This window comes from Eumetopias jubatus, unplaced genomic scaffold, assembly GCF_037043125.1.
Source record: "Eumetopias jubatus isolate StellerSeaLion01/CBP00866 unplaced genomic scaffold, mEumJub1_p1.0 scaffold_11, whole genome shotgun sequence".
Taxonomy (NCBI): Eukaryota; Metazoa; Chordata; class Mammalia; order Carnivora; family Otariidae; genus Eumetopias; species Eumetopias jubatus.
In genome coordinates this window covers 70347465-70372649 of record NW_028274817.1, presented here as the reverse complement: position 1 = coordinate 70372649, position 25185 = coordinate 70347465, and the positions used below count along the sequence as shown (strand labels likewise).

The following is a 25185-nucleotide window of genomic DNA, read 5'->3' as shown; positions in this document are numbered from 1 at the left end:
GTACCATCCATTCATTTATGTATTCTTGTATCCCTTAGCAATATGCAGTGGCGTTTTGCTTTTTCTAAACTTTTCATAAGTTGTTTCATAATGTAGGTGTTCTTTTGTCACTGGTGTTTTGTTTTTCGTTTTTGCTCAGTGTTACGTTTGTGAGATCAATTCATCCTGATATATACAGCTCGGTTCTAAGTTTTTTTTAACTGGAGTCAGGGGTTTTCTTAGTATAAAATCATACTAGTAAGAAGAAAATGATCTCTTTGCCAATATTTATTCCTCTTATTAATTCTCTTACTTTTTGTTCATTAGAAAGGAGAAGGATGTTGAAGGATACACCGTGGGCTTGTAAAGTTGCTTTCTTCAGGAGGATCTAGTTTCTGATTTGAATTGGAATGGTTTTAGTGTTTTAATATTTGGAATGATAATTGCTACTGGTTTTGGTAAACAGTATTTAATTCTTTCAGTTCCAAAAGGTCTTTTTTATGCTGTGCTTTAATCTCTGAGGGAGATCTTTTTTAAGCTCGAATTGTCTGTTTCTTTCATCGACTGTTTGCTGAAAGTGTTCCACTTGGCCTGTCTTTGGCTTCGGGGTCCCCTTCTGTGGATTGTTAGTTTCTTTTGTCTGTTCACTGAGGCTCAAGTGCCTTAAGCCCTAGCAGCTGTGTGAGTGGCAAAGGCCCAGTGGTTTCTGCCCATGACCAGTACTGTAGCAGCAGGCATGCTGTCAGCGAGCCGCTCACACCCTAAGGAGGTGTCAAGAGGAAGCTTCTCTGTGCTCTTGTTCCTTGGTGCTGCCCTTATCTCAAGATGGAGAGGACCCAACCCAACTCCTCAGTTTCTTCTCAGCATTTTCAGATTCAGAGAAACCTGGCATACTCACACAGACAATACCGACAATCTCGACAGGAACTCATAGAGTCCTACAGGCCAAGCCTTCACCAGAAGCCATGTTCCCATCTTTCTACCTTGGCTCTATTATATCAGACCCTAAGCCCTTGGCTCAGAGTTCTTGTCTCTTCCAGAGAACAAAAACTCTGCATCACCCCCTTACTATCAGGTCTCAGACCCATCCTGTGCCTTCATTCTCTTGGCTGATTACAGCACACCTGCTTGGCTCAAGAACAGAGTGGATGGATCAGATTTGGGACTAGAAGGGATTCTGGGATATCTTTAACCTACCATCTTCCCAAACTCCATCTAAATCTTTAAAATATACTATCAAATTCCCATGAAGGCATGAGATTATTCATTTTTCTAAAGTTTTCTAACTTCTCTAAGTATTTTTACCAATTTGATAAGTGAAAAATGGCATCTCATTTTCATTTCTATAGTTATTAGTGAAGTTGAACATACTTGTATATTTATAGACCATTTATATTCTGGATTAAATCATCCATTCAAAGTATTTCCCTTTAGTCAGTGTGGGTGCTGTATATTTCTTGTTAAGATTATCTCTATTTTTTGTTGTGATTTTGAATATAAAACATATTCAGATCACTGCCAGATAGATTATAAATAAGTTACAGATGGATGACATAGATTATTCAATTGAAGTATAATATACATACAGAAAAAATGCCCAAATCATAATTATACAGTTTGAGGAATAAGTGGTGATCAAGAAACAATATTAACAAGCATCCCAGAAGTACCACTTACGCAGCTTCCAGGCTCTAGCTTCCCCAAAGGGTAACCTTTGTGTCTGACTTCTTTCATTTGATGTAAGGTCGCCAGAGAAAATATAAGATGGCCAGTTAAATTTGAATTTCAGATAAACGATGAATCATTTTTAATATAAGTATGTTCCATGCAAAATGATTCATCATTTATCTAAAATTCAAATTTAACTGGATGTCCTGTATTTTTTTTCTTTTTGCTAAATCTGGTAACCCTGACTCAACATTATGCTTCTGAGATTAATCCATATTATTGCATGTAGTTGTAGTTCATTCATTTTCATCACCATGCATATTCTGTTGGTGACTATACCACAGTTTATTTATCCTTCCTACTGTTGGATGAGCATTTGGGTATTTTCCAGTTTGGGGCTGTTATGAATAGTGCTGCTATGAATATTCTTGTATATGTATTTTGGTGAACATATGCACCCAAATTCCTTCATTCCTGAATCCTCCTGTAACTGCTACCCTATCTCCTTCCCTTTAGACCCAAGCTCCTCAGAAAAGTTAACACTGCTTAGCAACACGTGTGATTCACTCTTAGTTACATTTTTTGGTGAGGTACAGGATATGTACAGAAAATTGCATAGATCATGTATATAGTTTAATAAATAATGATAAAGTGCACAGTCATGTAAGTACCACGGAGGTTGAAAAACAAAAGATTTCCAGCACCTGTGTATACCCCTGTCGGGTCATGACCTCCTCCCTTCCCTCTAGAGGTAACCACTCCTAACTTTTGTGATGGGAATTCCCTTGCTTTCCTTGATGGTAGTGCCACCTTTGTATAAATATCTAAGTAGCATAGTTTTGTTCTATTTTTAAACTTTATATAAATGGAATCATGCTGTATGTAATCATCTGTGTCTTACATCTTCCGTTCAATGTTGTGTGTGAGAGATTCATCTATGTTGCATATAGCTGTGATTCCTGTATTTCCAATTCAGTATAGTATTCCATTATATGACTATACCACTATTTATTCTTTCTACTGTTGATGGAGAGTTCATTTGTTTCCAGTTTTGGGGTATTATTAACAACACCCTTATGAACATTCTTGTTTATATACGTTGATGCATATGTGTAAGAATTTTCTGGGGTAAGAAACAAACTGATGAACATAGGGGAAGGGAAGGAAAAATAAAGTAAGATAGAAACAGAGAAGGAGGGGTACCTGGGTGGCTCAGTCAGTTAAGCATCTGACTTCGGCTCAGGTCATGATCCCAGTGTCCTGTGATCGAGTCCCGTGTCGGGCTCCCTGCTCAGTGGGGAGCCTGCTTCTCCCTCTGCCTGCCGCTCCCCCTGCTTGTGCTCTCTCTCTCTCTCTGTCAAGTAAATAATCAAAATATTTTAAAATAAAGTATACAAAGAGGGAGGCAAACCATGAGAGACTCTTAACGATAGGGAATAGACTGAGAGCTGCTGGAGGGAAGATGGGTCGGGGGACGGGGTAACTGGGTGATGGGCATTAAGGAGGGCACTGGGTGTTATATGCCACTGATGAATCACTAAATTCTCCCACTGAAACTAATAATACACTATATGTTAACTAACTTGAATTTAAGTAAAATATTTTTAAAAAGGATTTTCTGGGGTAAATACTGAGAAATAAAACTACTGGGTCATAGGGTACATACCCAACCGTCTTACAAAGTGTTCCAAGGTATGAAAGTCCTTGTAGCTCCACATTCCCCAACACTGGTCAGAATTTAAAATTTTTGCCAGTCTAGTGAGTGTGGAGTGATAAACCTCATAGTGGTTTTCATTTTCATTACTTCAATGACTAAAAGGGTTGATCACCTTTTTCTGTGTTTTTTGGCCACATACATTTTCTTTCTTTCTTTTTAGAGATTTTTTTTGAGAGAGAGTGTGTGTGTGCATGAGTGGGGGAGGAGCAGAGGGCGATGGAGAAGCAGACTCCCCAAAGAGCAGGGAGCCCGATGCCGGGCTCAATCCCAAGACCCTGGGATCATGACCCGAGCTGAAGGCAGATGCTTACCCTACTGAGCCACCCAGGCATCCCGGCCACATACATTTTCTTTGCTATAAAATACCTGGCCTAGTTTTGCCCATTTTTCTGTTGTGTCCTTTTGTTACTGATTTTAAAAAGTAGTTTTTTATATACTATAGATTCTAGTCACTGTTCAGTTATATGTATTGCAAACTTCCCCACTCTCACATGTTTTGCAAATATCTTCTCCCTCATCTCTGGTTTATCTTTTCACTCCTCTTTCATTGATGATTCCTTGATTTTGTGTCCTGTTTAAGAAATACTTCAGTACTGCAAGGTCTTGGAGATATTCTTCTAGATAATCTATAGAAGCTTCACAGTTTTGCCTTTCACATTTAACTCTTTAATTCACCTAGAACTGTTTTCTGTACATGGTATGATGTGGGGGTCCAATTTCACTTTTCCACATAAATACCCATTTGTCCTAGCACTATTTAATAAAAAGTCTACCCTTTCCCCACTGCTGAGCGGTGCCACTTCTGTCATATATTAAGGCCCAAATATGCTTTGGTCTGTTTCTGGGCACTATTTCATTAAGTCAAATTAAGTCTTCCAAATCTATGTCCATAATATATCTCCCCATTTATTTAGGACTTCTTTAATATTTCTCAATAATTTTCCCTGTAGAAGTCTTATACATCTTTTGTTCTATTCAGAGGTAATTTGTATTTTGACAGTTTTTGGAAGTGATACATTTTATAATTTTTATTTTAATTCCAGTTAATGTACAGTGATATACTATTAGTTTCAGGTGTACAATATAGTGATTCAACAGTTCCATACCTCACCTGCTGCTTATCAAAACAAGTACACTCCTTAATCCCCATCACCTATTTAACCCATCTTCCCACCCACCCCCCTACCCCTGGTAACCATCAGTGTGTTCTCTATAATTAAGAGTGTGTTTCTTGGTTTCTCTCTCTCTTTCTCTTTTTTCCCCTTTGGCTCACTCATTTTGTTTCTTAAATTCCTCGTATGAGTGAAATCATATGGTATTTGTCTTTCTCTGACTGACTTATTTTGCTTAGCGTTATACTCTGTAGCTCCATCCACCTCCTTGCAAATGGCAAGATTTCATTCTTTTTTATGGCTGAATAAAAATTCCATTGTGTGTGTGTGTGTGTGTGTGTGTGTATACCACTTCTTCTTTATCCATTCATCAACTGATGGACACTTGGGCTGCTTCCATATAGTAGGTAATGCTGCTATAAACATAAGGGTGCATGTATCCTTTTGAATTAGTGTTTTTGTATTCTTTGGGTAAATACCCAGTAGTATAACTGCTGGATCATAGGGTCGTTCTATTTTTAACTTTTTGAGGAACCTCCATAGTATTTTCCAGAGTGGCTGTACCAGTTTGCATTCCCACCAATAGTGCAGGAGGGTTCCCCTTTCTCCACATCCTTACCAACATCTGTCCTTTCCTGACTTGTTAATTTCAGCCATTCTGACTGGTGTGAGGTGGTATCTCATTACGGTTTTGATTTGCATTTCCGTGGTGATGAGTGATGTTGAACATCTTTTCACGTGTCTGTTAGCCATCTGTATCTCCTCTTTGGAGAAATGTCTATTCATGTCTTCTGCCCATTTTTTAATTGGGTTATTTGTTTTGGGGGTATTGAGTTTTATAAATTCTTTTTATATTTTGGATACTAACTTTATTGGATATGTCATTTGCAAATATCTTCTCCCATTCCATAGGTTGCCTTTTAGTTTTGTTCATTGTTTCTTTGGCTGTGCAGAAGCTTTTTATTTTGATGAAGTCCCAATAGTTTATTTTTGCTTTTGTTTCCCTTGCCTCTGGAGACATATCTAGAAAGAAGTTGCTGTGGCCAATGTCAAAGAGATTCCTGCCTGTGTTCTCCTCTAGGATTTTGATGGTTTCAGGTCTCACATTTAGGTCTTTAATCCACTTTGAACTTATTTTTGAGTATGGTGTAAGAAAGTGGTCCAGTTTCATTCTCTGCATGTTGCTGACCAGTTATCCCAACACCATTTGTTGAAGAGACTGTCCTTTTCCCATTGGATATTCTTTCCTGCTTCTTGAAGATTAATTGACCATATAGTTATGGGCTTAGAAGTGATATTTCAAAAACTTTTTTATTGAAGTGTAATATAAAACCAGAAAATTGGGGCACCTGGGTGGCTCAGTCGGTTAAGTGTCCAACTCTTGATTTCAACTCAGGTCATGATCTCAAGGTCGTGAGACTGGGGCCCACATTGGGCTCCACGCTCAGCACGAAGTCTGCTTGTCCCTCTTCCTCTGCTCCTCCCACCACTTGCCCTCTCTCTCTCAAATAAATAAATAAAATCTTTAAAACTAGGAAATTACATATAAGCAAACAGCTTGCTGAATTTTCACAAATTGAACAAACCCATGTAACTAGCCTAAGTAGAATATTTAAAAATTTTATATTCTGACTTTGTTTTTGGCATATGGAAATAAAATTTATTTTTTAATATTAATTTTGTCTGTCTAGGAACCTGATTCACTCTCCTGATAGTCTGTATTTATCCACCTTACTAAAACCACTATGTAAAAGATTATCAGTGATATCTTAATTACCAAAATGAATTGGTTCTTTCCAGTGCCCATCTTACCTGACCTCTTAGTGGCATTGACATTTGAACATACCCTTCTTGGAACTTCTGTTTTGGAAATCCTCATTCTCTGAGTTCTTTCTCTAACTCAAACTATTCCTTTTCCTTCTCTTTTGCTTTTTCTTCCTATTCCCTTATGCCGATTTTTGCACCCAGCATGATCTCCTCGATTAGAAATGAGTCCTCACTACCTGCTGTTAGTTCTTCCTTAGCAATATTGTAGAGATGCGCCCACTTCCAGTCTGTTCCTGCTGCCTCTACAAAGTCCGTGCCTTCACCCTACATACCTGGTGAAGAGCCTCCTCATACTTTGGCTCCTAGGAGGCATTCCGTTCTAAAATACCATACTTACATTAGCCTCCTTAAAGTACCACTCTGTACATGGTACTTTCCCTGATTAGAAACGATGTGGCACATCACTGCTTACAGGATGAAGTCTAAAATCCATAGCCAGGCCTTCCAGACCCTTTGTACCCTGGTCCCAGCCTACCTCCTCAGCTGTCTTTCACAGCTTCCTCTGCCCACACTCCACCCCAGCTACACAGCCTTCACAACATGCCCTGCTAATTCTGGCTTCTGTGCACTTTCAGCACAGCCATCTCTTCTCTCCCAGTATGCAGTCGTCCTCTCCTCCCCCATCTAACTATCTACAATAGAGCCATCTTTCCAGATCCAACCAGAAGTCTTAGATTTTCAATGTGGCCCTTGTAACCATTTCATCTTCTAATGTATTTTTTTTCTCCTTGAGATTGTATAGTACCAGGGGACTACATTGGCAATTTCTGGCCCCTCTAGATTTCCAGGCTTACCTCCCACACTTGCCTACGGACTACAAGGTTCCAACCACAGCAGTCTACTCATCGTTTCCAAATAGCACTCTTACTGCAGATCTCAGTACCATTGTACTTGTATGATGTTCTCTGCTGGGTTTTTTCCCTCCCCACTGCCTTGCAAATCTGGTTCCATCAAGTGCCCCGTTCTTCCTGTGCTTTTTAACCTCTCCCTGTCTACTGGCCTTCCCTCACCCCTGCCCCCCAGCATAGAAGTGTTCTAATGTATTTTTCCCATTTTAAAACAAAACAAAATCCTTCATCCTCCTCGTACTACTGTTCTCCTTTTACTTTTCACCTTGCCTTTTTGCCAGCCCTCCATCCTCATCTCATTGCAACTGTCCCTCCTGAGGTCACCCAGTGACCTGAAAAACTGGATCCATTAGGCTCTTTTTAGTCATTCTCTTATGTGGTGACTCCACAGTGTCTGGCACCCTGCCCCTTCATCTGGACAGTCTCCTTCCTCCCTCAGATCTGTGACACTGCCGTCTCCTGGATGTCCTCTTTTCTGAGGACTCGCTCAGGCTCCTCTTCTTCCATCTACCCATACCTGCAACAGCCCATGTTCTGTCCTGCAATTTTTTTCTTTCTCTTCCCACTGTTCAGGCCCATCATCGTGCCACCTCTGCACCACCCTGGGTGGTCTCACCCACTTAGATGCTTATAACTCCTGCCTATATGCTGCCCCTCCCAAACCTCTTATCTCCAGCCCAAATCTCACATCTACATTTCAGCCTATAAATGTAGTTGCCTGTGGGGGCATCTCATGGATGTCCCATAGACAGCTCCCATTCCACTTACCTAAAACTGAACTCCTCATTTCTCCCTGCCTCTGTTAAACCTGCCCTTTCATCACCTTCAGTATAGAACACCAACATCCCCTCAGTCACTCATGCCTGAAACCGGGGGGCATCAAGCCATGCTCTTCCTGCACTCTGGCTCCTCCTCCCAATCCCATCAGTCGCCAATCTCTTTCAGTCTTACTTTCTCATCTTTCAAATCACTTTCTTTTCTCTGACCCTACTACCACTACCTTAGTTCAGGCTTTCAGCATTTCTTAGCTTAGAGCAAGCTTTCCAACTGGTTTCCCTATCTTTTTCAGCCAGGCACCCTTCCAAGCCATCTACCAATCAGCAGCCAACATGTTTTCCCAAACAGGATATCCCTGCTTAAAGCTCTTCTCATAGCTCCTCATTTTGTATTACACTGCTTGGCATGACCCTTGTGCTCTAGCCCTGCCTACCTGGCTAGCTTCCCCTCTCCCCATCCCTTCCTTGCAATCTGCTTAGCCATTCGAAGTGTGCCAAGTTCTCTCTTCTCTATGCTTCTTTGTACATCCTGCTCCCTCTGCTGGAAATGCCTTCCTTCTGTCTTCACATGGCTAATTTTGTTTTGCCCTTCAATACTCAGCTCCGATTTCATCCCCTTGAAGAAACTCTTTGACCACCTTCAATCCCCCACCCCCATCCCATGCTTACCTCTTTGCTGCACTAACACTAACCCAACTCTGTAATACTGTCATCTCCTAAAATGGCTGACTTGACAGCAAGCCAGGCAAAGGTGTTTTATTCATCTTTGAATCCTTAGGGCCCAGCATAGTGCCTGACTCATAGCTCGTCCTGATTGAATGCCTGAGTTCTTCCTCCCTTTTGGTCTGACAATTCTTACTAATATTTCGATTCACAATTCAGATGTCACCCATATATGAAACCTCTAATATGGGTCAGTCCATCAGCTGGTGTTCCATAGTGTTTTTTCCTAACATTTTATTATGAAATTTTTCAAAGATACAGCAAAGTATAAAAGATTGTACAGGAACAGCCCTATACCTAGCATCTGGATTCCACCATTAGCATTTTACTATATTTACTTTATTACATATCTATACTCATTAAGCCATATTCTTTTTTAAATGCATTTTAAAGTAAATTGCACACATTAGTACACTTCCTCCTAAATACTCAAGTTTACATGTTATTAACTAGGGTTTAATATTTGTTTATATTTTTTAATGTAGAATTTATAATGAAAAGCACAAATTTTAAGTGTATGTTAGCTGGGTTTTGACAAAGGCATTTACCTAAAAGCCTATAACCTAAAACCTTATCATGATATAGGTTACTTCCCTTCCTAGTCAGTTGCCACCCTGCCAAGTCTCACTGCATCCTCCCTTTTCTTCGATGTAATTACTTGTTTGTTTTTCCCATTAGACTTTGAGTTCCTTGAACGCAAAGACTGGTTCTTATTTTCCTGCCACCTGTGCCAAGCACTGTGCCTGGTACACAGTTGGTGCTCAGTAAGTGTTGCCTGGCCAGATGAATGTGTATCTGCCTTATTCCCGGAATATGAGCACATGTTGTATTCTTTCTCTCTCTTTCTCATCTCCCACATTGGAAAGGTTGCTTGGTCATGTCATTTTTATGTCTTAAATACCTTTGACTTCTTTCTCCTTCATTCCTTTTCCATCGTTCCAGTCCTTAGAGATCTCTCACTTGAACTATTAAAATAACCTGCTAAATGGTTTCTTAAACACCAGTTTCTGACTCCCAAATCTACCTTCCAACTGATGACCAAAGTCATATTTATAAAATCCAAATTCGATCCTGTATACCCCCTCTTTAAAACCTTTCAATTGTGGGGCACCTGGGTGACTCAGTCGGTTAAACTTCCAGCTCTTGATTTCGGCTCAGGCCATGATCTTGGGGTTATGAGATGGAGCCCTAGGTTGGGCTCCACCCTGGACGTGGAGCCTGCTTAACATTTTCTCTCTCCCTCTGCCCCTCCCCCCAAAAACACTTTCATTTGTTTCCATCATCTACAGCAGATTTTTTTTTAATCTGCCTTCCCTTTAAAGCAGAAGAACTCTTTTTTTAAATGAAATCTTACAACAAATTCTAACAGTTGAAATAAATCAAAGAACAGGTTTTATATTCACATAAATTTATAAGTTCAGGTTTATAACATTGTATAAGTCAGTCTTCAAACAATAAGAATATTATAACTAGTTTATAATCACAATTTATTTCTTTATAGTAACTGGTATATCATAAAATTTTCCATGATAAAAAATGCAGTACAACAAAGGACTTGTATCTAGAATATATGAAGGCTCTTTCTTTCCGTGCCGATAGCGCTCTCGCAAACATGGTGAACATTCCTAAAACCCACTGGACTTTCTGCAAGAAGTGTGGCAAGCACCAGCCCCACAAAGTGACACAGTACAAGAAGGGCAAAGATTCTCTTTATGCCCAGGGAAAGCGGCGTTAATGACAGGAAGCAGAGTGGCTATGGTGGGCAGACTAAGCCGATTTTCCGGAAAAAGGCTAAAACGACAACGAAGATTGTGCTGAGGCTTGAATGTGATGAGCCCAATTGCAGATCTAAGAGAATGCTGGCTATTAAGAGATGCAAGCATTTTGAACTGGGAGGAGATAAGAAGAGAAAGGGCCAAGTGATCCAGTTCTAAGCTTCATATTTTGTTAATATTATGAAGACAATAAAATCTTGAGGTTATGTTCACTTCAAAAAAAAAAATAGAATATATGAAGAACTCTGAAATCTGAATAGTAAAAAAACGATCCAACTACAAAGTAGGCAAAAAACACAAACAGATATTTCACCAAAGAGGACATACAGGTGGCAAATAACCACATGAAAAGATGTTCAGTATCCTTAGTCATTAAGGAAATACAAATGAAAACAGCAATGAGATATCACTGCACACCTCTCATAATAGCTAAAAGAAAAAATAGTGACAGTACCAAATGCTGGCAAGAATGTAGAGAAATTAGATCTCTCATACATTGCTGGTGGGAATGTAGAGAGGTACAGTTACTCTGGAAAACAGTTTCTTCTATAACTAAATATGTTCTTATCAAACAATACAGCAATTGCACTATTGGACATTTATCCCAGAGAAAGTATATGTTCACACAAAAATCTGTACATGAATGTTCATAGCTGCTGTATTTGTAATGACCAAAAATGAAATGATTGAAATGTCCATTAGTAGGCAAATGGTTAAACAAAATATGGTACATCCGTGCCATGTAATACTCCTCAGCAGTAAAAAGGAATGACTCTTGATACAGACAACAACTTAGATGGATTATTGTTATGTTGAGTTGGAAAAAAAAAAGGGGGGGACCAGTCTCAAAAGGTTACATATTGTATGATGCCATTTAAACATTCTTGAAATAGAGGTGCGTGGGTGGCTCAGTTGGTTAAGCGTCTGCCTTTGGCTCAGGTCATGATCTCAGGGTCCTGGGATGGAGCCCCACATCGGGCTCCCTGCTCAGTGGAGAGCCTACTTCTCCCTCTCCCTCTGCCGCTCCCCCCACTCATGCTCTCTCTCTCCCTGTGTCTCTCCCCCTCGTGCGCTCTCGCTCTCTCTCTCTCTCTCTCTCGCTTGCTCTTGCTCTATCTCAGATAGAATCTTTAAAAAAAAAAGAAACATTCATGAAATAGCCAAATTATGGGGGAGAACAGATTAATGGTCGATAGGGGTTGGGCACTGGGGGGTAAAAGAGTAGGTATGCCTATAAAGGGTAGCACAGGAGAGCCGTGTGGTAATAGGACTGTTCTGTATCTTGATTTTGGAGATGGTTACATGAAGTTAATACATGTGATAAAATGGCACAGAACCACACACACACACGAGTACCTGTAAAAACTGCTGAAATCTGAATAAGCTCAGGATTGTGCCAATGTTCACTTTCCAGCGTTACCTATATATAGCTATGCGATACGTTACCATTGGAGAGGCTGGGTGAATGGAGCACAAGACCTTCCTATACATTTCTTTGCAACTTCCTGTGAATCTGAATAATTATTTTGAAATAAAAGCTTTTTTTAAATGTAGTATAATGAAAAGTAATTTTTTCTCTTTTCCCAAATCTCTAATCCACATTTCTAGATATTTTCTCTTTCTATACAAATGGGAGCATACAAGGGAGTCTACTCTAGTCTACCCTTTATTTTTTTCACTGAATGATATATGTTGGAGTTTGTTCCATGTTAACTTACACATCTCTACCATGTTCTTTTTCATGTCTATATATTGTATAGATAGACCATCATATTTATTATACCGTTCCCCTACTGATGAACATTTAGGTTGGTTCCAGACTTTTGCTATTACAAATTAAGCTCTAGTGAACATTCTTAATTCTTAGTATATGACATTGATGGGGATTCTGGATGACAGAATCTTAATTAAGGTTTCGCTCTAATTTTTCCTATAATTTGTTCTGGTGACACATTATCAAGAAAATCCTGATTCATACTGATACGTGGCTGTGAATTATAAACACTTTTTAACAGCCCACTTTACAACCTCAGGATTCTCTTCAATTATTAAACTGATCCGGGAGTTTCAAATGATAGGACATTTAAATCCAGAGTTGTATCACTAGCAATATCTTCCCTAGTTTATGTGATGTAACAACTATAAATGCCTAACAGGATACTTGCAAAGTTTACAAGAAGCACTGAAACTTTTTTTTTTTGAGTGCCATTGGCTAAGTTCTTCATATGCACGATCTCATTTAATTTTTTTCCAGCTTTAGTGAGATATTATTGACATATAACATATGTAAGTTTAAGGTATGCAGTGTGATGATTTGATACGCATATATATTGTGAAATGATTACCACAATAAGGTTAGTTAACACACTCCTTCACATAATTACCATTTGTGTGTGTGTGTGTATGTGTGTGCTGATAACATTTAAGATTTACTCTCTTAACAACTATCAAGTATAGAATACAGTACTCCTAATTTTAGTCACCATGCTTTACATGAGATCCCCAGAACTTATTTATCTGATAGCTGGAAGTTTATATTCTCTGACCAACATCTCCCCATTTCTCCCACCCCTCAGCCTCTGGCAGCCACCATTCTACTCTTTTTCTATGTGTTCAGCTTTTTTAGATTCTATTTATAAGTGAGAACCTACAGTATTTGTCTTTCTCCATCTGACTTATTTCACTTAGCATAGTGTTCTCAAGGTTCATCCATGTTGCAAAAGGCAGAATTTCCTTCTTTTTTGTGGCTCGGTAATATCCCATTGTATGTATATATGCGTGTGTGTGCTCACACGGAATTCTGTGTATTCATTCATCCATCGGTGGACATGTAGATTGCGAACATCCATTTGGTACCATGCAACTGACCATGATGCAGTGAAGAGTGCGTGAATTGAGGAACTGCCTCTGTCTGGTGTTTCAGTACAAACTCGTGTATAGTGGTATGATAACTTGCACAATTTTCCATGCGTGAGCATGTGACCAGGAAAGAGTCTATGCAAAGCCATAACCTGAAAATCCACATTTGCAGAAAAGTCAAACATATGCACAAATGTTAGAGGTACTTTCAAGGACTGCAGGAAACTTAACTAACCTCACCACACAAGATGTGTTGGTAGACTCCAGTATGTTGAGATTTGAAATATAGCACATTGGAGTGAGCTGTTTAAAGGCAGTTTTTAAAATAGTTAAAATATTTGTAAATAGTGGTAATGGTTACGCAACAGTGTGAATGTACTTAATGCCACCAAACTGCATGTGCACTTAAAAATGGCTAAAATGGTAACTTTTAGATTATGCATATTTTACCACAATAAAAAAAGCTTAAAAACCAAAACGCAAATTACAGTTGCAGACGCTCTGAAGCATCTCTGCCATTCCCTGCAGTATCCCTAAGGTTCTGAGGAACACTGTTTGAAAACCACTGACCTACGGGATAAATACACACACACCTGAGACTGACATATCTGTCATGCACTTATGATCTCTCCCTAGCTGTCCTCTGACCTCCTTATTTGTCACTCTCCTTCTCCTACCTTGGCACATTGTATTGATATTGAACTACCCATAGTTCCTCACAAATAAGTGCCTTGACATGTGCTACTTCCTCTGTCTGGAATGCCCTCACATTCTTCTTTCCTACCCTTTTCTCCTCCATTGGCACTGTTCTAATCATCCTTTGCATTTCAGCTCAAATTTTTAATTCTTTGCTAAAGCCTTCCTTTACCTTCCCAGGTAACATTTACCACTCCCTCTTATGAGAACCCATTTTTACTATACATATCTCTTCCTTTAATGTTATCTATTTGCAAATTTTTGTTTGTGTCCCTCTCTCCCTTTAATTTATGAACTCCTTGAGAGTGGGGATTGTGACTTAGTCATCTTTGTATCTCTAATAACTAGCACAGTGCCTAGAACATTGTACCTACTCACTAAGTATTTGATGAAAAGGACTCAGATGTGTGGGGTGAGAAGAGCAAGAGTCCCAGGTTGGCTGTTTGTTGCATGACTTGTTAGATGGCAAGAAAATGAAAAAGGACAGTGCTGGAAGTGACATGGATTGGCACTGAAAGATGAATTCTGTTTTGTTTTGGTATTTTCATGCAATGCCTTGTGGGCACAGCCCACTGGAGGTTATTCGGTAGGCAGCCAACATACAGCTTTGGGCAACAGGAAAGAGGTCTTGTTTGGAGATGCGGATGAGTGACTCATTCATTAGAGTTTTTATTGGAACTCTAGGCTGTATAAAATAACCTAGGGAGAGTATATATAGGGAGAAAAGAGCTCAAGACAGTTTCAAGAGAATATCAACATTTAACGGGTGGGTGTTAGAAAAACAATCCCATTAAGGAGACTGGGAATGATTTCCAATGTACCTGGTGCTGCCGCTATGTGACCCAATCAGCTCATTTCCATAGAGCATAGAGATTAGGACCATGGACTTTGGAGCCAGACTGCCTATATTTGAATCCTGACTCGGCCACTTCTTAGTTGTGCAACCTTGGGCAACTTCCCTAACCTCTTTGTGCCTCAACCCTCCTATATGTCAATATAGCAATAATCATACTTTATAGCACTGTTGTGAGGATGAAATGAGTTACTATGTATAAAGTACCTAGAAAAGTGTCTGGCTTATGTAAACACTATGTAAACTTAGCTGTTATTATCACTATCACCATTATTGTCCCCCTGCAGGCTCTTTAGATTGAAGCTTCTTCTGTCTTGCTAAGTTAGTTATTGCTTCTCTACCTGTACTATGAAAATATGTTGAAACCTCCTGTCTACTGATATTTCTCTCCTATGTTCTGTGATCTGGTGGGTAAAGTACTTTTAAAATTCCGTTTAGTGGTGTTTTTAGGCGGGAGAGGAGAGAAATGCTGGTGGCCAATCTCCTGTGTTTGAACAGAACTTCCTATAATGCTCTGTGTTCTTTTTCTGTGTGAGTTTCTTTGCCACGTTGATTTCTAGGAAACTACGTCAGTTTTTGTTTTTGTTTTATTTGACATAGCGAGAGAGGGAACCCAAGCAGGGGGAGTGAGAGAGGGAGAAGCCGGCTTCCCGCCGAGCAGGGAGCCCGATGCAGGGCTCCATCCCAGGACCCTGGGATCACGACCTGAGCCGAAGGCAGATGCTTAACAACTGAGCCACCCACGCGCCCCGCTACGTTGATTTTTTTTTTTATTGAAATAATTTGTGACTAGATAATTACAATTTTGTGTTTTGAAAGCCCTCTGTCCTTTTTTCCCCTTTAGATGTCCTGTTCCCAGAAAGTTAGCTGCCTTTTTCCCAAATTTTGGAGATCTCTTTTCTTAACAGCATACTGGTGTATAACCATGCCCCTTGGTCCCCAACAAACAGATGCCCATTATTTTATTTATATCATCAGTTCTTCTGTGTTTGTCAGCTTGAAGGCCAAAGTAGCCATTTCCTTATTCACTCACGGTATCTTTTGAGTGAAGAAACTGTCATCAGAGTAGATTAGGAATTTATCAGGTGCTCTACTTTCAGCCTTACATAGCTTAGTAGATACCCAAATTATCCAAGTTTGTCCACCCTATTAATAAAAACTTATGTGTAGGTAGCACTTTGTAGATCACATTTGATGAAAATGTGGTAAGGTATGTATCACACCTATTTTATGAATAAAGGAAAGTTTCAGTGGCTTGTCCAAGGTCACACATATCAGTAGGTGGCAGAGGCAGAGTTTGAACTAGGATTCTGTCTCCTAATCAAATTCCCTTTTACTCTATCCCTTCTCAGTATTTATTCCTGTGAGTTTTGTGAGCCATTGCAGTAACAGATCATTCCCTTTCTCTCTAACTAGGTGGGCCATATTGATACTATCATACTACTTCTGTTTTTCACCCTGTTTTACTGGGCTACCTGCCTTAGGCTCGCAGATATTTTCTTCACCTATAGAGCAGAGTTTCTCAGCTGTGGCAGTATTGACATTTTAGATCAAATAATTTGGGGGGCTGTCCAGTGCCTTGTAGGATGTTTAGTGGCATCCTTGTCCTCTACCCACTAGATGCCAGTAGCACTCACTGCCACCCACAAATTGTGACAACCAAAATGTCTCCAGATATTGCCAAATGTCCCTTCAAAAGCTAAATTATCCCCATTTGAGAGCTGCTGCATATGGAGCTACTTCATTTCTCTCCTACCTGGTTTTTCTCCCCTGTTACTTCTGTTCTAGTTCTGAAACCTGTTGCAACATGCCTCCATGATACAAGTTATATTTCCCTTTTAAGTTAAAATCTCTATTATTTATTTGTTGCCGTAGTAAATAAATACCCAAAAATGTCAAATAGTATTCTTGATCCTCTCCTTGTTTGATCTGTTCTCAGTCTTAAAGAGAATACCTTCTGATTTTATAATGTTATCTGGACATTTTTCTCCATTCCCGTCCTCGATCAGAAATGTAAATCTCTGCAAACATGTGCTGCCCAGTCTTTATGATGTGTACTCCATCCATGTCAAGAATTTGTCATTTTAAAATCTCTTAAGAGGAAATCAAATCCCATTTTGTGATGGTTTCTTTCTAGAGATTCATTTCCCTTGCTCCTTTCTATCCCAAAGCCCCGATTCTCATTTGAAGAAGAAAAAAAACAGCCTCTTATACCCAAGTGTATGATTCTTGCTTAGATCCTAGTTGCCATAGATTCTTCTCAGGGTTCACCTAGATTTTTTTTATTGTTGTTCTTGCATGAAACTATAGATGGAAGTTTTGCTCATCAGGTTTTTGTTTTATTTGACAGAGAGAGACATAAAAAACCTCCCCGTCTCTCCTTTTACATCCCAGATGGGATATGAGCCAATAAGATGGCACAGTGTTCTGTGTGGCTCAAAGGGGAAAGAAAAGAAAGGAATGAACTAATACAAGAATTAGTACAGGTATTGGTGAGCAGCTTTGGTAAATCTCCACAGACTCTCCTTCACATCCTGGATAGGCTAAATGGCCCTGCAAATGGTATCCCTTTCAGTTAGCAATAAAGGGAAAAGAAAGGAATGGTTGCTTGAGGGGATTGTTTCTGTTTGAGTTTGGGGTGATTTGAGCATGTGTATAGACTGAAAAGAAGGAATTCGTGAAGGGAAAATAAGTTGAAGATCTAAGAGAGAGGGAGAAGATCCAAGGATCCAGGGTCCCAGAGAAAACGGAAGGAAGAGAAACAAACCAGCAGAGGCTGAAGGGGAAATAAATGTGGTTATTTACTCCTCTGAAACAAGGAGAGGGATGAAGGAATCACCACAAAGAAAAAGACTGTGAGGCGAGGAGAGGGAAAACCTTCCCTTGTGGATAACTTTGATCTCCACGGTGTATTTGTTGAAATCATCCACTAATAGAGTGAAAGGAGATTTACAGTCTTGAAAATGATGAATGTTTAGAATAGCTGCCGTGGTGAAGTAGGGGATGAGGAAGAAAAGATTTTCAATTGACGAAAGGGTCACCTAAAGTCAGATAGCAATGTTTTATAATGAATGGGTCTAGTCCATTTGGTTATGTGACTTTCTTCAGCATTGCAGCCTACAGAAACTTACACACACACACACACACACACACTTGGTTTAACTTGTGACTGGGAGTTAACATGATAGGGAGGCAGAAGGTCACGGGTCTGGTGAGTGCTTGGGAAAGCCTAATTGAAATGATTGATCACAGGGTCCAGTTTAAGGCCCAGGAGAGAATGATCTACTGGGAGTATTAGAAAGTGGCAGGGTGGGGCGCTTGGGTGGCTCAGTCATTTAGCGTCTGCCTTTGGCTCAGGTCATGATCCCAGCGTCCTGGGATCGAGCCCCACATCGGGCTCCCTGCTCCGCGGGAAGCCAGCCTCTCCCTCTCCCACTCCCCCTGCTTGTGTTCCCTCTCTCGCTGTCTCTCTCTCCATCAAATAAATAAATAAAATCTTTAAGAAAAAGAAAAAGAAAAGAAAAGAAAGTGGCAGGGTGCACCTGGGTGGCTCAGTCACTTAAACGTCTGCCTTTGGCTAGGTCATGATCCCGGGGTCCTGGGATCGAGTCCCACGTCAGGCTCCCTGCTCAGTGGGGAGTCTGTTTCTCCCTCTCCCTTTGCCCCTCCCCCCCCCGCTTGTGCTCTCTTTCACGCACTCTCGCACACTCTCTCAGATAAATAAAATCTTTAAAAAAAGAAAAAGAAAGAAAGTGTCAGTAGAGGCGCCTGGGTGGCTAAGTCGGTTAAGTGCCTGACTCTGTTGCGGCTCAAGTCATGATCTCAGGGTCGTGAGATCAAGCCCCGAGTTGGGCTCTGCACTCAGAGGGGAGTCTGCTTGAGATTTCTCTCCTTCTCCCTCTCCTTCTGCCCCTACCCCCACTGGCACTCGCTCTCTCTCTCTCAAATACATAAAGTAAATCTAAAAAAAGTGTCGGGTGCCTGGGTGGCTCAGTCGGTTGAGTGTCTGCCTTCAGCTCAGGTCATGATCCCAGGGTCCTGGGATCAAACCCTGCATCGGGCTTCCTGCTCAGCGGAGGGCATGCTTCTTCCTCTCCCCCTGCCTGCCTTTCCCCCAGCTTGTGCATGCTCGCTCTCTGTCAAATAAATAAAATCTTTAAAAGAGTGTCGGTAAATTGGTGGTCACAGTAAGGGTGAAGAACAGGATTCGTGAAAGAAATGAAAGGATTGTGGGATGCAGTCAGGAATTCTGGAGCTCAGGATCTTGTAGATATGATTGTTTCTGGTTATAGGGGAGTCCAAAGTATGGCCAAGTAAGTAAAAGGTTAACAAAAATGATCCCATTTCTTTAGCATTTAACTTTGTACGAGTATCTTATTTAATTCCCCACTACAACCCAATGAGGTAGGTATATTTGCCTCATTTTAGAGCGGAACTTTACCCAAATCAGGTAGTGAGTGGTAGAGCCAGGATTAGAACCTAGGTCTATCTGACACCAAAGCGCATGCACTTAACCACTATACTATATAGCCTTTACACAATAAATGTAATCATGGGGAAATCGGGGGCTTTAGAAGGACCTCAGAGATTATTACAGGATTTAAAAAGCAAACCTTGCAATTAAAGAAGTGGAAAAGAATCTTCACCCTTTCTAAAGCAGCAAGAGAAAATGTATTCCTGTGTGGTGTCATAGAAAGAGCATAGGACTTAACTGAAATCCTGAAATGGAATGTCAGGCCTACCACTCACCAGCTGTTTGACCTTAGACAAGTCAGTGAACCTCTGTGCTGGTTTCCTTATCTGTAAGATGAGAATGATAATAAAAATAATTTAGCAAGATGACAATAAAAAAACAGCTATTCATCTAATTACTCAGCGTTAATTTAAGAATTAGATATGATAATGGATATAAAAAGTAAATATATAAATGTTGTCATGGTGATAGTTATCTGTGTGTATACTTTGTTTCCATGGGAAAGGGCAAGAAGTGCCAGCAAATTCCGTGTGCCTATCCAACATTTAGACTTTTGTCCTCAGAAAAGTGAACAGGATCAAGAAGTTTCCTTGATTGACGATTTAATATTCTGCAGGGTTTTTATTTTATGCAGGTATGTGTTCGATGCTTTACCAAGCAGTGTAAATTTTGTTTCCTGCTATTAGGTATTAATATTAACCGAGGCCTCCTGTGCTTGGGAAATGTAATCAGTGCTCTTGGAGATGACAAAAAGGGTGGCTTTGTGCCCTACAGAGATTCCAAGTTGACTCGACTGCTTCAAGGTAAGCCCAAAGTGTTTCTAAAAATAAGAGAGTAACTCAGAATAATGGTGCTGAGAAGGTGAAGATGGGACAGGCAAACAGATTTTTGGACTATCACAGACAGAGCTGTCTAATTGATAAAGAGCTTTGAAAGAGACCTGTTGGCAAGCAGGCCTCTATGATACTGGAAAGATGTCTTCATATATGGCTTTGAGAGCCAAGCAATCTATAGAATGACAGCTGTGCTTAGTCCTCTGTCCCTGAAAATGAACTTGATTACTGTTTATTAGTGCCTGTTAAGCAGAATTCCCTGAAGAATTAAAACCTACCTAGAGGGGGCATCCTAAGAATGTTTAATTCCAAGAGTGGCTGCTAACTTACTTGGGTCAGGCCCCAGTTATTTTAAAATTGATTAAGTGCTGAAATCACAGTCTTAACAATGGGGACACATGGAATAGGATTCTAAACTATATCATTTACACATCAAAAATCTTAGTGTTTCTCTGTCAACACAAATAGGAAATTTGCAGATTCTTAAGAATTTTTTTCTTAGAGCTCTGAGTTTGAAGCCACCAACCCAAATGGACAGCTTTGCTTACATCCTACTTGTTTGCTTTTTATTTCCTCCCGTTATTCTTTTTCAGATTCTCTAGGAGGTAATAGCCATACTCTTATGATAGCCTGTGTGAGTCCTGCTGACTCCAATCTAGAAGAAACATTAAATACCCTTCGCTATGCTGACAGAGCAAGAAAAATCAAGAACAAACCTGTTGTTAATATTGATCCCCAGACAGCCGAACTTAATCATCTGAAGCAACAGGTACAGGGCCTTAAAATTTGTTGGGAAAAATTGTAAGTATGTGAGTGGAATGATGGATCTTCTGTTTCTCAGCTTCTCCTCTGCCAGAGGTTTAGAGATGATAGCCAAGCATCCTTTAGTTTGGGAAAATCTTAAAGTAATTCCTATTGACATGTTTATCATCATATGTAAGGTTTGAAGGTGGCACTGTAGATTTTGCTGATAGAAAAGTGAGCAGTGAGAGGTGAGGCAAGAGAGGTGGGCAAGAATCAGATCCTTAAAGTCCTTATATGACCTACTAGAGGATTTGGAATTCAGCCTGAAAGCTGTGGGGAGCCACTGAAAGATTTTAAGTAAGTGGGTGACATGGTGAAATGTGTGTTTTAGGAAGATCACTCTAGCAAGTGTAGAGAAAGCAGATTAGAAGTGGTTGTGACTAGAAGTAAGAAAATAAATTACACTAGTACCCTCCCCCCTTATCCACGATTTCACTTTCCACAGTTCCAGTTACCCATGGTCAACCATGGTCTGGATGCAGATAATTCTCCTTCTCACGGATTGTCAGAAAGTTAATAGTAGCCTAACACTACATCACAATGCCTATGTCATTCACCTCACTTAGATACTCATCACATAGATATTTTTATCATCTCATATCATCACAAGAAAAAGGCTAAGGACAGTATCTCAATAAGATATTTTGAGAGAGGGGGAACCACAGTCACAGTATATTATTATAATTGGTCTATTTTATTATTAGTTATTATTGTCAATCTCTTACTTGCCTAATTTCTAAATTAAACTTTATCATAGGTATGTATGTATAGGAAAAAGCATAGTATATATAGAGTTTGGTACTAGCCACTGTTTCAGGTACTAGGGGGGTCTTGGAACATATCCCCCACAGATCTACTATGATAATAACCCAGGTGAGAACTATGGCCTGAACTAAAGACAGTAGCCATAGAAATAAAGAGAAGGATGCAAATTAGAAAGAAAAAAAAAAAACCAAGGAAGTAGAATGTATAGAGCTTGCTTGGTAACATATTTGAGGGAGAATCAAGGCTGTTCTTGGGTTTCTTGCTTGGACAACTGATTAAATGGTAGTACCAATCACTGAGTCAGGGAATAGAGGAGGAAAAACAAGGTCAGATGGGAAAATTGAAACAGTGAGATTCAGTTTGGGGCATTTTGAATTTGAAGAGATTGGGGGACATCTAAGTACAGTTGTTCAAACATAGCTGGCCATTTGGGTTTAACGTAGAGAGGTCTGAACAGATTTGAGAGTTATTAGCATTTAGATGGAATCTGAAATTATAGAGTGGACGACATCAAAGAGTGCATGGCACATTCAGGGTACTCACTAAATATTTGCTGAATGAGTGAATGGCCAAGAAGAGAAGAGGGCCAAAGACAGAACTCTAGGGGAACAGCAGTATTTAAGGAATGAGGAAAAGAGGAAGACAAAAAGAGAGACTAAGAAGGAGCCAACAGGTAGGAAGAAAAGCAATGATATCATGGGAGACAAGGGAAGAAAGTTTTGAGGACCATCAAAAGTACAAATTTATAAAGTGTAAAGTAAGATAAGGACTGAAAAGTGTCCGTTGGTTTGTTTGTTTGTTTTTAAGATTTTATTTATTTGACAGAGAGAGACAGCAAGAGAGGGAACACAAGCAGGGGGAATGGGAGAGGGAGAAGCAGGCTTTCCGTGGAGCAGGGAGCCTGATGTGGGGCTCGATCCCAGGACCCTGGGATCATGACCTGAGCCGAAGGCAGACGCTTAACGACCGAGCCACCCAGGCGCCCCAGGTTTTGTTTTGTTTTGTTTTTGCTTTTTTTTTTTATCAACAAGGTGACCTCGGTGAGAAGAGGGTCAGGGGAATGACAGGAGCAGATTGTTGTGTGCTGGTCAGTGAATGCTAGATAGGGAAGTGAAGGAAGCTGGTAGGCTTTTTTTTCGAGAAGGCAAGATGAAAGAAGGCAAAAGCTATAGGTAGTCAAGGGCCAAAGGATATAGGTCTGTTTGTTTTTAAAAAATATGGAAGAGACTTGAACAAGTGAAAGAACCAGTTGGGAGAGACTGAAACTGAGAATAGGGACTAGTTGCTAAGGGACCATCTCTAAGTAGTTGAGATCCTGAGCACAAATAAAGAGGGATTGGCTTTAGACAGTCGAGGGGAGACCTGTCCCCAAGACTCGAAGAAAAGAGGTCAGGATAGGAACACTACAGTGATAATAATTTAGAGGGAGAAGAAGGGAAATTGAGGGATTTTCAGCCTGACAACTTTTACCTTCTCAGTGTAGTAGAAGGCAAAGTCATCTTCTATGAGCAAGCAACCAGATAATAGGGTAGAGGGATTGAAGAGAGCACAGAGGCTTGAAATCATGGGAATGGAAGAGGTAGCAGACTAGGCGCATGCATTTGTGCTGGTATCAATATAAATTGTTGTGTAACAACTCAGTAGCTCTGGTAGAGGAGATGAGAAGGGAGGGAGTTGGATTGACCCAGGCTTGGGGGAGGGGTCAAGTTTTCTTGCCTTCCAGGATATAGTACTCTTTCCAGCGTGTACTGCTTACTCCGTCTCTGGCCTTCCTCCTTGGTGGTAAGAGCTACTATTCACTTAGTCTAAAGCTTCCCCTTCCCTTCTCTTCCTCTGTCTCCCTCCCTCCCTCCCTCCTAGGGGTCACTATAGAAAATACAAGTAATTTACCTGTTAATAGTACCATCTTAATTATAAAATACCATACTCAGTTCTGCCCCTCCATTTTCTTTCATGTCTATTTTTATTGCCAAGAGTGCTCTTCTTCCTAGTCACTTATTTGTTCATTCATTCCAACAATAAATATGTATTGAACACTACTATGTGCCAGGTACTGTGTTGGGATACATTACTGAACAAAGCAGACACGGTTTCTGCCTTCGTGGAACTTCCTGCCTAAGTGGGAGAAGCAAATGCCAAACACATAAGCATACCAACATATGAGATAGTGTGCTATATTAGTATGACATTATGGAATAGGGTCTTCTGTTATATATCGAAGCTGAGAAGGGTTCCCTGAGGTAGCAATGTTTGAACTGAGATCTGAGAAACTGAGTAGGAATTATCTATGCAGAAAAGAAGGAAGAGGCTTTCTGGGAGAAGAAAAAGCATTTGTGGCAAAGTGTAGTTAGTGGTTAAGAGCTTTGACACTGCAGTCAGACTGCCCACGTTCAAATGCTGGCTTTATAACTCACTGGCTATGTACCCTGGCCAAGTTCTCTGTGCCTCAGCTACCCTATCCATAAAATGGAAATAATTGGGACGCCTGGGTGGCTCAGACGGTTAAGCATCTGTCTCCGGCTCAGGTCATGATCCCAGGGTCCTGCGATCAAGCCCCGCTTCGGGCTCCCTGCTCAGCCATTTCCCCCTGCTTGTGCTCTCTGGCTCTTTCTATCTCCCTTGTCAAATAAATAAATAAAATCTTTAAAAAATATATAAAATAAAATGGAAATAATTGTACCTGCCTCGTAGGGTTTTTGTGAGGGTTAGATGAATTAATACACAGAAAACACTTAGAACAGTGCCAGACATATAGCAAGTCTGAAAAGGTCCTGATTTAGGAAGCATATAGTGCATTTGAAGAACTGAAGGAATGGCGGTGTGGCTAGAGCTGAGGGAGCCAGGAAAGAGTATTCTAATACAGTATTCCTGATCAAGGCCTCATGGACAGTGTTAAAACTGATGATAAGCAGGGTGATAATTTACAGTGATAATTTACATTTCGAAATGATGGTCTGGCTACTGTGTAGAAATGGATTATAGTGGAGCAAAAGTAGATTCATGGAGACGATGTTAAGAAGTTACTCAGTGGTCCATGTGAGAGATAAATGGTGGCTCAGACTTAGGGTGGTGGTGGCGGTGATGGAAAGAAATGACCAGTGGATTAGATAAGGGGATGAGGGTTTGGCACCCCAATTTCTGCATGTGAAACTGCACGTTCCCTGACCTGGAGTGCACTAGAAAAGGGCCAGGTTTTGGGATAGCAGACAACTAAGTGGGGAATATTAAGTAGATAGTTAAATATGAAGCTCTAAATTCAGAAAGATTTGTGTTTGAGATAAATTTGGGAGTCACCAGTTTATAGATGATAATTGAAACCATCAGGCAGAGAGGAGACTTGAAGGAGAGACAATAAAGCAAGAAGACTGATACTGAGGTTTGAGGGTTTATCATCTAAAGGACAGCGGGCACAAAGGTTAACCAAGAAAGAGCCTTAGAAGAACAGCTGGAAGAATAAAAGGAAAGGCAGGAAAGTA

General features: G+C 40.3%; 1 protein-coding gene and 1 pseudogene across 1 annotated transcript in view; both read left to right on the top strand.

The window, feature by feature from the left end:
- Window positions 1–25185, top strand: part of KIF4A (kinesin family member 4A) — a 112942-nt gene that overhangs the window by 22858 nt on the left and 64899 nt on the right. Inside the window, exons 8-9 of the mRNA XM_028092103.2 lie at window positions 19994–20110; window positions 20734–20909. Of these exons, the coding sequence (XP_027947904.1) occupies window positions 19994–20110; window positions 20734–20909 (293 nt within the window). The remainder of the gene's footprint in view (window positions 1–19993; window positions 20111–20733; window positions 20910–25185) is intronic.
- On the top strand, window positions 10263–10598 carry LOC114200114 (large ribosomal subunit protein eL42-like; annotated as a pseudogene).